We start from the raw sequence: 12361 nt of genomic DNA, 5'->3' as shown, positions 1-12361 counted from the left end.
GCCCTTCCCGACACGCTCCACGGATTTATTCCACAAATCCATAGTGGCCTGGGCAGCCGGGTGCCGGCAGCGGGGCCGCGGCCTCTGGTTCATCCCGTGCCACTGGGCAAATTCCAGCGGCTGGGAAGGACGTGGTGGCGCAGGGAGAGGCTCCAGCACCACAGCAAAAAACCCCAAATCCAGTCTTTATGTGCTGTGGAAATCCCAGCCTGGAAAATTCCTGCTGCTTGGATGAGAGGGCAAGAGGGAAATTACATTCCCTCTCTTCCCAGGGAGCTGGGAATTCAGGGATGGATTCCCACATCCCAGCCCCTCTCCCAGCAGGAACTGAAGGAGACGGAGCCGTGGCAGCCACAACAGGGATGTTCCTTCTTCATCCCCCCTCAGTGCTTCCTCCAGAGGGAATTCTTTTGGGAAGCAACGGCAGGGCTGACCCAGCGCTCCAGCAGGACGGGACAGGGAGGAATCTGGCAAAGGAATTCTGGGATGAAACCCAGGGTGGATTCCAGGCTCTCCCAGTCATGAGCTGGGGCTGGTGCTGGAGCAGCCGGAGCTGGAAATGCCTCGGGAATGGCAGGATGGATGGAATGGGCAGCAGCAGCTCCAGGAGAGCTCGGGGAGGTGCAAATCCCCATCCCTCAAGGCTCCTGCCCACGGCACTGGAGCAGGAGAGAAACACCCCCAGTCAGACCAGGAACTGCCAGGGAATCCCAGTCCCCTGGAGCTGGGAATGGCCTCGAGGAGCCGGGCAGGGTGGGGGGATCTCCCAGGATCCCATCGTGCCAGGATGGTGGATCTGAGGGGTCTGCCCTAAGCACGCTCCCTGCCCTGGGATGGGACATTCCAGGGACCAGTGCCACACCCTGGGGGCGGGTGCTGCTTCCACTGGGATGGGCTGGGATGGGCTGGGATGTGCCCAGGAGGAGCCTCCCCAAGGCACAGGGACAGGATCCATACGAGTGGCCCCGGAGTGCTGGGGATGGACGGAGCTCCCCAGGCAGGGCGGGACCCAGGGCAGGCTGAGCTCCCCGAATGCCAAAACACCCCGGAATCCCAGGGACCCCCAAGGTCACCCTCCAAAGGCAGCCGGTGCCAGAGCCAGTTCCAGTCCCTGATCCAACACAGGGCACGGCGGCAGATGGCGGAAAACCGGCACCGGTAACCCCGGAATGGCTCCAATTGGGACCACACTGAGGTGCCAGAATCCCATTCCAGACCCGGTGCTCCCATCACAAACCCCAACACCCCCACACTCTTTTCTGACTCCAAGAAGCGCCAGATGTCCCATTAAAAAAATCTCCCAAGCTGCTCTTTTCCCCTTTCCCTATTTTTCCGGAATGCCCAGGCAGGCTCCAAGCTGGAAAGATCCAATTAGGCACCGAAACAGCCCCGACGAGCAGCGACGGCCGCGCCGCAAAGGGAATTGATTTTATTTGACCGTTTTATGAGCATTGGAAAATTGCATCCGGAGCGTTCGCTCCGCTGGCTAACATATTCCTCATTCCCGGAATTGCTCTGAACTAGCGCCGGAAAATATGCCGGGCAAACAAAGGGATAATGAGGCAGAATTCCTGGGAAATGGGGAGCGCAACCCCTCGAGGGGCGCTCCAGGGTTGGGTGCATCCCGGAATTTCCGTTGGAGAGGCTCCGGTTGTCTGTAAGGAGCTGCACAGTGGCACCGGCATTGGACTCATCCCATCCCCATTCCCTCATCCTCAGCCTCATCCCTTCCTTCATTCCCTCATCCTCAGCCTTGTCCCTTCCTTCATTCCCTCATCCTCAGCCTCATTCCTTCCTTCATTCCCTCATCCTTGGCCTCATCCCTTCCTTCATTGCCTCATCCTCAGCCTCGTCCCAACCTTGCCCACTCCCTCCATACCTTCTTCCCGATGAGCTTCTTGCGCAGGAATTCCCGGGCCTCGAACATGTAGGGAATGTCGTAGAGGGGCCTCAGCTTCCTGTTCTTGTCCTGCCGGGAGAGGGGACGCGGGTCAGGGGATTCCCAAATCCCGCCTGGATCAGCATCGCCCCCGCCCTCTCCCAGGCCCCCCACCCCATTCCGCACCCCATTCAGGCTTCCCAAGGTCCGTGAACCCCACGAGGACCCTGGGATAATCCCAACATCCCCTGGGAGGAGGTGCCGGCAGCCTCGTGGTGCCAGGGTGGGCATCTCCAAGCGGCAGCTCCAGAAGGGAACGGGGTGATAGGAATTCGGGGTGGGGGTGACCAGGGTGACCTCCAGGGTGTCCGGCCCCTGTCCAAGGGCATCTCCTGGAGCTGAATCCCTGCAGAGACTGTGCAAAAAAGGGGAGATTCCCAATGGAAACGGGGATTCGACCCAACGGGATTCAACGGAACCCAACGCAACCCAGTGTAACTCAATGTGACCCAAAGTGACCCAACGCAACCCAGTGTAAATCAGTGTGACCCAAAGTGACCCAACACAACCCAACATGACCCAATGTAACTCAACGTGACCCAAAGTGACCCAAAGTGACCCAATGTAATTCAACGTGATCCAAAGTGACCCAAAGCGACCCAATGTACCTCAACGTGACCCAAAGTGACCCAACAAGTGACCCAACACAACCCAGTGTAACTCAACGTGACCCAACGTGACCCAACGTGACCCAAAGTGACCCAATGTAACTCAATGTGACCCAAAGTGACCCAGCGTGACCCAACCCAGCCCCGGTGGAGGACGGCCCCCGGCAGTCGCTCTGCGCGCCGGCATGGTGCCGTGGGCAAGACACCCTCACACCTCCCCGAGCTGGGGAGGAAATCATGGAAAAGAGGGAGATGAGGCCAAAGCAGCCAGGAACAGAGGAGCGGAGTCAGACGGAGAGGGAGCGGGCGGACACCGGCGCCGGCACACGGCTCCTCCCTAACGAACGAGGCTTGGACAGAGTTTATTGTCCTTGACACCGCTCGTTCCCTCCTCCGCTGCCCGCATCGCCGCGGCCCTGCCAGCACTGGAGATGGGAACGGGATGGAGCCGGTGAGAGGATTCCCAGGAACCCAGAGCCAGTGCCAGTGCTGGGAACAGGATGGATCTGGCAACGGGATCACTGGGAACCCAGAGCCAGTGCTGGGAACGGGATGGATCACCAGTGCTGGTGATGGGAATGGAATGGATTCTGTGAGGGGATCCCTGGGAACCCAGAGCTGGCACCAACCCTATCCCAGAGGCAGCTCCTGCTGCAGGCAGAGGCTGAAAACCCCTTCACAGGCAGGTCCCGATCCTGGCTGGATTTCCCCTGGAAACAGCAGCTTTCACACTCGCTGGGGACCACTCACGGAAAAGGTTCCTGACACCCAGCAAGGCGGGACCGAGGAGCCGGCATGGAGCTGTGCTGGGCAGCCAGGATGTGGTGCCAACCTGCCAGCCACAGGACTTCCAGCAGGGAAAGAGCCTTGTCCTGGCCTAGCCGGGCACACGAGGATGGCCCAGCCGGTGGCACGGCTTGGGAATGTGCTGCTGCCATCGGGAAGGCCGGCACCACTGCCCCGCTCCCGGTGAGGCGCTCGGGGATGGAGGCGGTTCCAGTATTTAACCAGTGCCAGAAAAATTCCCGTTCCCGTGCCACGGCTGGAGTGGAGTCCCGGGATAAATCCGGGGGGCTCCTATGGCAGCGTCTCTCCCCAGACCCCCGGCATTCCCTGGAGCTGGAGCACACCCGGAGCCGCCCCCGCTCCAGGGAAGCTGGGATATTGGGATGATGAATTCCTCATTTCCCAGTGCCATGGAACCGCAGGGAGATGGAGGATTCAGCCAATGGGGGGCCACGGGCCGGGCTCAGCTCCCACTTAGGCATCTCCTGCCCCCAAAGCAGATCCCAAAGCAGATCCCAGGCGCTGCTGCAGCCCCTGGAGATGTGGGAGCTTGGAACGAGCACGGAGCAGCTGCTGCAGCACCACCGGCCTCTCCCTCTGCTCCCTCCCAGGGGAGCACAGCTCCCCCTTCCCAAGCTTCCACCCCCTGCCCCTCAGGGTGGCTCCCAGACCCTTCCATCAGTGGGATCTGACCGATCCAGGCCCTGAGCCTCTCCTGCCCTCGCCAAGGTCACGGCGGAGCTCCGACACTGAGCGCGGCTCCGCACAGCAAAGCCCTGTGCAAACACTAATTAATCCTCACTAACGAACTCCAAATTTATGGCTTAGTTAAGTGTCTGTCTGGCACAAGCTGTTAAATCCCTAATCCCATCCCGCCAGAGCGTGGGAAGCGGGACGGCAAAGCCCTGGGTGGCCCCGGCATCGCCCAGCAGTGCCAAGGGCTCAGGGGCTGGAGGAGAATTCCTGAAGGAGCTGTGGAGGTGGGACCCGAGTCCTCCCCAAAGCTCCATCAGGCCCGCAGCCACTGGGACCACCCCAGAAAGGAATCACTCCAGAAAGGGGCCACCCCAAAAAGGGGACAACCAGCACAGGCACCCCAGCACCAGCGCCATTCCTACACCGTGCTGGGATCCACGGTGCCATCGTGCCAGTCCTGGATGCGCCGTGGAGGCGGGACCCGAGTGCTCCCCAAAGCTCCATCGGAGCAGCTCATGGGTCTGCAGCCGTGTGGGACCACCCCAGGAAGGGGTCACTCCAGGAAGGGGTCACCCCAGGAAGGGGTCACCCGCACAGGCCCCGCAGGGCTGTACCAGGACCCACGGCTGCCCCATTCCAGCCCCGGACGTGCCGGCGCTGACGGAGCCCTCACATCCCACTGCTGCTGCTGCTGCAAAATGCCCATTCCCTTCGGGAATTCTCAGCACACGGCTTGGTTGCACCAGGCGCTGGATAATGGGAACGTTTAAGTGCCCAGCTCAAACCGCCCCAGCCACCGCCCTGTCAGCCCCCATTAAATCCCGCTTTGTTGTCCCACAGCGATGACATTCCCAGCACAGGGACGGTGGCAGCTGATGGCTCTGGGAAGCCGTTCAAGAACTCGGGCGCTCAGCTGAGGTTTTGCAAATAAACATGAAAAATCAATGGAATGGCGAGAAGGTAACGGAATTCCACAGCCGGCAAACTCCGGCAGTGCCGACACGGAGAAGGATTTTGTTGGGCTTAACCCATTTCCCGAGGCAGGAGCTGGATCCCAGCAATGATTCACCTCGGAAGCTGCGGCTGCCCCATCCCTGGAATGTTCCCAGGGCTTGGAACACCCTGGGATAGCGGGAGTGTCCCTGCCCATGGTGGGACTGGATGGGCTCCAAGGTCCCTTCCAACCCAACCCAACTCATCCCAATCCATTGTGGGATCCCTGGATTCCATGAGATGCCAGTCCCAGCCCTCCTCGGCTGCTGGAGAGAGTCATCAGCCACTGAGATGTTAATTAAGCGCAGGGATCCGAGGCTCACTTAATTAAAGGTGAGCAGCGAGGACGTCGCTCCATTAGCACCGAAGCCGGAGCTGCATCTTCAGGGAGCTGCCGGAGGAGGGGAGCACCCGCTCCCTTCCCTCCCGGAACGTGGAGATTCCGATCCCGAATTTGATGGGAATGTGCTGCTTTATCCCAGGCTGGGGGAGCCGGGGCGAGGAAGCGGCGTTTTGGTTCCAGTGGGGGATTTGGTTCCAGAGGGGGACAAGAGCCCCCCCTGAATTCCCTGCTCCTGGAGCAGCCCCCCCAAGGCCTGGAACACCCGACAGGGCGAGAGAATTCCGGCTCTCCTGCCCAATTAACAGCGCTACACCGGGTGAGGCCTAATTAAGGTCTATTTCCAGGGAAGCAGCAGCCCGTATCCACTGCCAGGATTCCAGGGGGGATTGGACATTCCCGGCTGCCGGGGGTCCCGCTCCCAGCCCCAGCCCCATCCCGAGGGCACAGGGTGGGGGTGATGACGGATGCAGGCACAGCTGGAGCAGCTGGAAATGCTCCGAGACCCGGGACGGCAAACCCAGCTCCCACATTCCGACTCTGTAGCCCCCAGGGGACCCCAGGCTGGTCCATTCACTTTGTGGGAGAAGGATCCCGGGGATCCAGGATGGCTCCTGCTCCCGGGAAGCCGAAGCAGGGACGGGGCAATGGCTCATCAGTGGTGTCATGCCACGGTTCACCCTCAGCTGAACCCACCAGGGATGTCCCAGGTGGGAAATCCATCCCGGAGAATCATCCCGGAGGCCATGACAGGGAACAGGCAGTGTCTGGAACACGCATCCCACTGATCCCGGGGTGCTCGGAGCAGGGGGAATGGCCCAAGCCCCCCGGGATGAGCCAGAGCTCCCAGCTCTCCAAGCAAAGATTCTGGGGTTTTTCCCAAGAACTCCGGGTGCCAGCACTCAAGGGAGGACCCCAGTGGAGCCAAGGGGACCCAGAGCCTGGTGGCGCTGCGGGATGGCAGGTGGGGAGACCCCCCCCGCCCCTGCCAGCGCAATTAGGGAGGCTCATTATTTGTACAGTAATTAGCAGAGCTCATCAACTCCCAGCGCCACGGCGGAACGAGCGGGAGGAGAGCGGGAGCTGCCAGCTGGAAACGCCAGCGCCGGGGGGGGGACAGGGACACTGCAGCCCCCAGGGTCCCCTGGGGCAGAGCCGAGCGCTGGGCAAGGATCCCATCGGGAGCAGCAGAAGCCCCCAGGGATCCAGGGAGGCTCCTGCTCCTGGGAAGCCAGGGCAGGGAAGGGGCGACGGCTCATCGGCGGTGTCATGCCACAGTTCACCCTTGGCTGAACCTGCCAGGGATGTGCCGGGTGGGAAATCCATCCCGGAGATCCATCCTGGACATCCATCCCGGAGCCGGCGGGGCGGTGACAGGGAGCAGCGGGAGCACTCGGGAGCGGCTGCTCCATGTCACAGCCCGGGGAAGCTCCGCTCCACTGGGGCCCAGGAGCCGGGCAGCGCTGGGAACGGCACCAGGAGCAGCCACAGCCCTGGGAAGTGACAGCCCCGAGGACTGCGGGACGTTCCATGAATGGGGACGGGGATGAGCAGCTCCCGGGGACATCCCGGGGATATTTGCAGGCAGCCCCGAGCAGGTGCTTGTTTGAGAAGCGATGCCTGAAGTGGGCACTTGGCCTCTCCCACCTCTCCCACCTCTCCCGCCTCTCCTGCTCCGGAGCTCCCGCTCCCTCCTTGCCCCCACGCGCCGCCGGTGCCGCAGTCCCCGAGAGCTGCTTGGGTGACAGGAGCTGGGCAGCGCTGGAGGCTTTGGTGGCACTGAGGGACAGAGGGCACAGCCAGGGGCTGGGGGCAGAGGGGCAGCACAGCTCGAGAACCGTGGGACAACTGAGGCTGGAAAAGCCTCGGAGTCCATCGGGTCCAACCGTTCCCAGCACTGCCAAGGCCACCACTGCCCCTGTCCCCAGGTGCCACATCCACAGGGCTCTGAAATCCCTGCAGGGATGGGGACGCCCCCCTGTGCCAGGGCTGCACAGCCCTTTCCAGGAGGGAATTCCCCAACATCCAACCCGAGTCATTCCCTCTCTCCTGTCCCTGTTCCCTGCCAGCAGAGCCCGATTTCCCCCCCGGCTGCCCCCTCCTGTCAGGGACTTGTGCAGAGCCACAAGGTCCCCCTGAGCCTCCTTTGCTCCAGCCTGAGCCCCTTTCCAGCTCCCTCAGCCGCTCCTGGGGCTCCAGACCCTTCCCAGCTCCCTGCCCAGAGGGGCCCGGAGCTGCCCCAGGATCCCAGGGGGGCCCTCAGCAGGGCCAGCACAGGGGACAGTCCCTGCCCTGGGGCTCTGCCCACGCTGGGGCTGCCACAGCCCAGGGGCCATCGGCCTCCTCCTGCCCCCTGGGCACCCCTGGGCTCCTGTCCAGCCGCTGGCACAGCACCCCCAGGGCCTTTCCCAGCTTTCCAGCCCCAGCCTGGAGCGCTGTAGGGGCTTGGGGTGACCCAAGGGCAGGACCTGGCACTTCAGGGAATCCCAGGCTGGGTTGGGTGGGAAGGGACCTCAGAGCCCCTCCAGTGCCAGCCCTGCCATGGCAGGGACACCTCCCACTGTGCCAGGCTACTCCAGCCCCAATGTCCAGCCTGGCCTTGGCCACTGCCAGGGATCCAGGGGCAGCCACAGCTGCTCTGGACCTTCATTACCAAACCCAGCTCCTGCCAGAGCCTTTCCCTGGAATTTGACCATTTTAACACGATTTCCATTTTCCCCAGCACATGGAAGCTCCCAAGGGCTCCATCCCAGTCCTGCCCAGCACCGGCACCACTGCGGGCGGGGGGATCTGGATGTGCCCCCACAGCCGGCACCCGCTGGCACCACGGGCACAACCCTGTCCCCTCAGCACTGGGGACCATTCCCGGGGCTCCAGTGCCGACCTTCCTCCCTTCCAAACACAACCGGAGCCGCTCTGAGCGCTCCGAGCCCTTCCCGCTCTGCCAGAGCTCCTCTCCCGCCTCTCCTGCAGCAGCTCCCGGCACTGGAGGAGCTCGGCACGGCCGGGCCCAGCCGCAATTTGGGATCAGCCGGGATTTGGGATCAGCCGGGATGCACCCAAGGCTTTTCCCCGTCACCATCCTCAGCAGGGAACCACGTCTGGCACGGAGCGGCCTCTCCGTGTCCTGCGGTGCCCTTCCCTCATCACGGGCCCCGGGAGCTGCTGGGGGCAGGGGCTGCTCCGTCCCCGCCGCTGCCGTTCCCTGTCTCACCCCGCGTCCGTCCCGGCCCGGTGCTGCCGGCGCTCCCGTCTCCTCCCCGGGGCACCGGGAACGCTCTGGAGCCCGGCGGGACCGTCAGTCTCCGTGGGTTAATCACGGGAGAGAATGGCCCTCGCTTAAACCCTCTGCTGCTTCCCTGCGCTCCGGCTCCGCTCCCTCTGCCCGGCCCTTTCCAGGTGGGAGAGCGGCGGGACTCGGAGCCTGGGGATGGGAACCACCCTGCAACGGGCCTGGGGTGTCGGGACATTCCCAGGCACCAGGAACAGCAGGAATTGCAGTCCATAGGACACTCCCAGGCACCAGGAACAGCAGGAATTGCAGTCCATAGGGATGGGGATCATCCTGAATGGGCTCGGGGTGTCTGGGACATTCCCGGTCATTTGGGAATGGACGGAGGAGCAGCAGCCCCCTGACCAGGGTGTCCTTCACAAATGGGGCCCAGCGAGCCCTGGGCATTCCCAGAGGGATCCTCACCCTGGGATAACAGGATGCCAAAGCAGGAAGGAAAGGTTTTCCTCCTCTCCAGGTGCACCAGCAGCTGCTGGAGCCGGGAGCTCCCTGCATGGAGCGAAATTTGGGTGGATTTCCCCAAAATCCTCCCGATCTCCCTCCAGGAATCCACCCCTGCCACGGGAGGCACCGGGGTCGGGTTCCAGAGCAGGGGGACTCTCGGGATCGCGGTGGCCCCCAGGATGCCGGGAGCCTTGGGACAACGCGGGGCCAGGCCTGGTCACCTTGGGGCTCCTCGCGCCCGACGGAGCAGCCGATGAAGCGGGAACGGGATTTTCCGCAGGAATTCCAGGGCTGAGTTAACGCCTCGTGCTCAGCACGGCTCCAGAGCAGCCGAGGGTCCCCAGCCCCGTTCCCAGAGGGATGGAGCCGGACGCACAGGGACACGGGATGTGCACATCCCGCCCTCCGCAGCCAGTGCCGCAGCGTCCCGGGGAGAACGGGGTGTGCCACACCGGGCGGCTCCCGCCTGCACCGGAAAAACATTCCCGCTCCCTCCCTGGGATCCCAACCAAGCCGAGACCAAACCCATGGAATGCTGATGGGGAGAGGAGCGCCCGGATCTCCAACCCCTGGAGCCCAGCGACTCCAACTCCTCAAAAACAGCTCCAAAAGCCCCTTTGGGTTGCAGCCTGGAATTCCCTGAGGGCTCCACCCCGGGAACCCACAAGAATGGGGTTTTCGGGAGTGGGAACGCTCCGTGTGTGGGCAGAGGGAGCTCTGTGCCCTCAGCACACGCTGCTCCCAATTAAGCAGCTTAAATTAATGAAGTTGTTGGTCTTGTCAGCAAGGGCTGCACACGGAACCAGCATCCTCTGGGAGCCACTTCCCGCAGCACCTGGATGAGCCAGATCCTGCCTGGGATGAGCCGGATCCTTCCCAGCATGAGCCGGATCCGGCGCCAGCACTGTCCCATTGCAGGATCCCACTGCTGTCAGTGACGCCAACTCCTGCCCACCCTCCTCATCCCTGGGGATGGAGCTCCATGGCACCAATATTCCAGCTGGGAGACCCCAAAGTGGGGGTACAAGGCCCCAGTGTTGGAACAGCAACCCTGAGACCCCCGAGCGGGACTTCCCCGGATCCTGACGGGATCAGTGCTCCTGTGCCAGGCTCTGCTCCCTGCCTGCTCCAGGACACCCTTGGCACGACCATCCTCATCACCCTGGGCAGGGATGAAGGCCCAGGAAGCCTCGGCTCTGCTGGGAGCTGGAACAGGAATGCCGCAGGACAAATGGGAACGGCAGGGAACGATGGAAGCGATGGCACGGAAATAACTGGAGCTGCTTCAGCACAACGGGGAACTATAAATAATAATGTTATAAATTATAGAATCCGGGAATCAGGGAATGGCTGGGTGGGAAGCAACCTCAGAGCCCCTCCAGTGCCAGCCCTGCCATGGCAGGGACACCTCCCACTGTGCCAGGCTGCTCCAGCCCCAATGTCCAGCCTGGAGGAGAGAAGCTCCAGGGAGAGCTGAGAGCCCCTTGCAGGGCCTAAAGGGGCTCCAGGAGAGCTGCAGAGGGACTGGGGCCAAGGCCTGGAGGGCCAGGAGCCAGGGAATGGCTTCCCAGTGCCAGAGGGCAGGGCTGGATGGGAGATTGGGAATTGGGAATTGCTGGCTGGGAGGGTGGGCAGGCCCTGGCCCAGGGTGCCCAGAGCAGCTGGGGCTGCCCCTGGATCCCTGGCAGTGGCCAAGGCCAGGCTGGACATTGGGGCTGGAGCAGCCTGGCACAGTGGGAGGTGTCCCTGCCATGGCAGGGCTGGCACTGGAGGGGCTCTGAGCTCCCTTCCCACCCAAACCATTCCATGGTTTTATGATTCCAACATTCCAGGCTGAGGAATAATCAGGGAAGAATCCCTTAACTGGGGCTGGGGCGCTGTCGGGAGCTTCCCAAGGGGCTTTAACCCTGCTGGCAGCCCCAGCCCGGCCCCAAAGCCCTCTGTGGGGGAAGCTGGGCAGGCAGTGCCCTTCCCAAGGAATTACTGGGGGGATCAGCCGAGCACGGTGCTGCCCATTCCCGGGGGATTCATTATCTGCCGGTACTTGGCTCGGTGCCCCCTCTCCGGGGCTGATGAGGAAATTGAGACATCCCAAAATATCCGCTCCTTCCACGGATCCCTGGTGGCTTTTTCCTTCCTCATTTCCCCACCGCAACATCGGAATTCGGTGCTCAACGAGCCCGACTTCCCTGGGAGCTCCAGGAGAGCTGCTCCCAGCGAGGCTGAGATCCCTGGAAAAGCTGTGCCAGCAGCCCCAGCACAGCCAGGAGCATCCCTGCTCCAGGCATCCAGGTTTTCCTGGATAATGGGAGACACGGCTCTGCTGCCGCAGGGTTCTTGTCCCAGCCACTGGAATTCATCTGGCCCCAGCCTGCGCATCCCCCTCAGGAACGAACTGCCCAAAAAAGGTGGAAATCACAGGAGTAAGTTGGATTTATGCTGAATATCCTTCAGATGTTGGGAGCAGACCCTCATCAGCAGGCACCTGGAACGAGGGTGCTGCATTCCAGGCACCCCAAACCGGGCCCTGGGAATCGGGGGATGCATCCCAACCCCCCGATGGTTGGGAGATGCTGGTTCCGGGCTACCCCCGACCGAATCCGGGTGGCTCCCAGCACATCCCGGAGTCCCTGCGATGTCCCCGAGCCCCCAGAGCTCCCAGCCAGAGCTGCCCCATTCCCAGCTCCCAAGGCTCCAGCGGGGATTCCAGCATGGGAGGCTGAGCCGGGAATGCGGCTGGAGGAGCCTCGGGATGTGGCTCCGCGGGCACCGAGTGGAGTTTGGGAATCCAGCAGCGTTTTGGCTGCTCTGCTCCCATGGAGAGGGAAATTGGGGTCAGCGTTCCCAGAACAGGCATGATCCAGACCCGGGCCCGGCTGTGGGACACTGCGACACCGGGAGATACCTCTGCTCCCTAAAAGCGTCACCAAGGGGACGGGAACGGGGACAGGGACGAGGACGGAGCCGGCAGCCGCTGCCAGGCACAGCCATTCCAGCGCTCCGGGAGGAGCCTGCGCACCTTCCCCACTGTTATCCCGAATTTCAGAGGATAACTGCAAACCCCGAGGGATGCGGAGCGGGGCTGTCGCTCCAGGCCCTCCCTGCCCTGGATTTGGGGTCGCATGGCCAGGGACATGTCCCCGCTCCCAGCGGGTTTAATGTCCACGGATCCTCCCGCGGGCACCAGGACCCGGAGCGGGGTCAGAGCGGGAATTGGGAGCACTGGAATGCGGGAGCAGCTCGGAGCCCGGCCCGGAGCCGGC

At 62.9% G+C, this 12361-nt stretch overlaps 1 protein-coding gene across 1 annotated transcript in view; it reads right to left on the bottom strand.

The window, feature by feature from the left end:
* The window catches only part of SND1 (staphylococcal nuclease and tudor domain containing 1), a 73035-nt gene that overhangs the window by 32973 nt on the left and 27701 nt on the right, over positions 1-12361 (bottom strand). The window contains exon 11 of the mRNA XM_032105707.1: positions 1880-1969. Coding sequence (XP_031961598.1) covers positions 1880-1969 — 90 coding nt within the window. The remainder of the gene's footprint in view (positions 1-1879; positions 1970-12361) is intronic.

Source organism: Corvus moneduloides, chromosome 4 (assembly GCF_009650955.1).
Source record: "Corvus moneduloides isolate bCorMon1 chromosome 4, bCorMon1.pri, whole genome shotgun sequence".
Taxonomy (NCBI): Eukaryota; Metazoa; Chordata; class Aves; order Passeriformes; family Corvidae; genus Corvus; species Corvus moneduloides.
The sequence above is the reverse complement of the archived record's forward strand: the minus strand, read 5'-3'. Positions and strand labels throughout refer to the sequence as shown.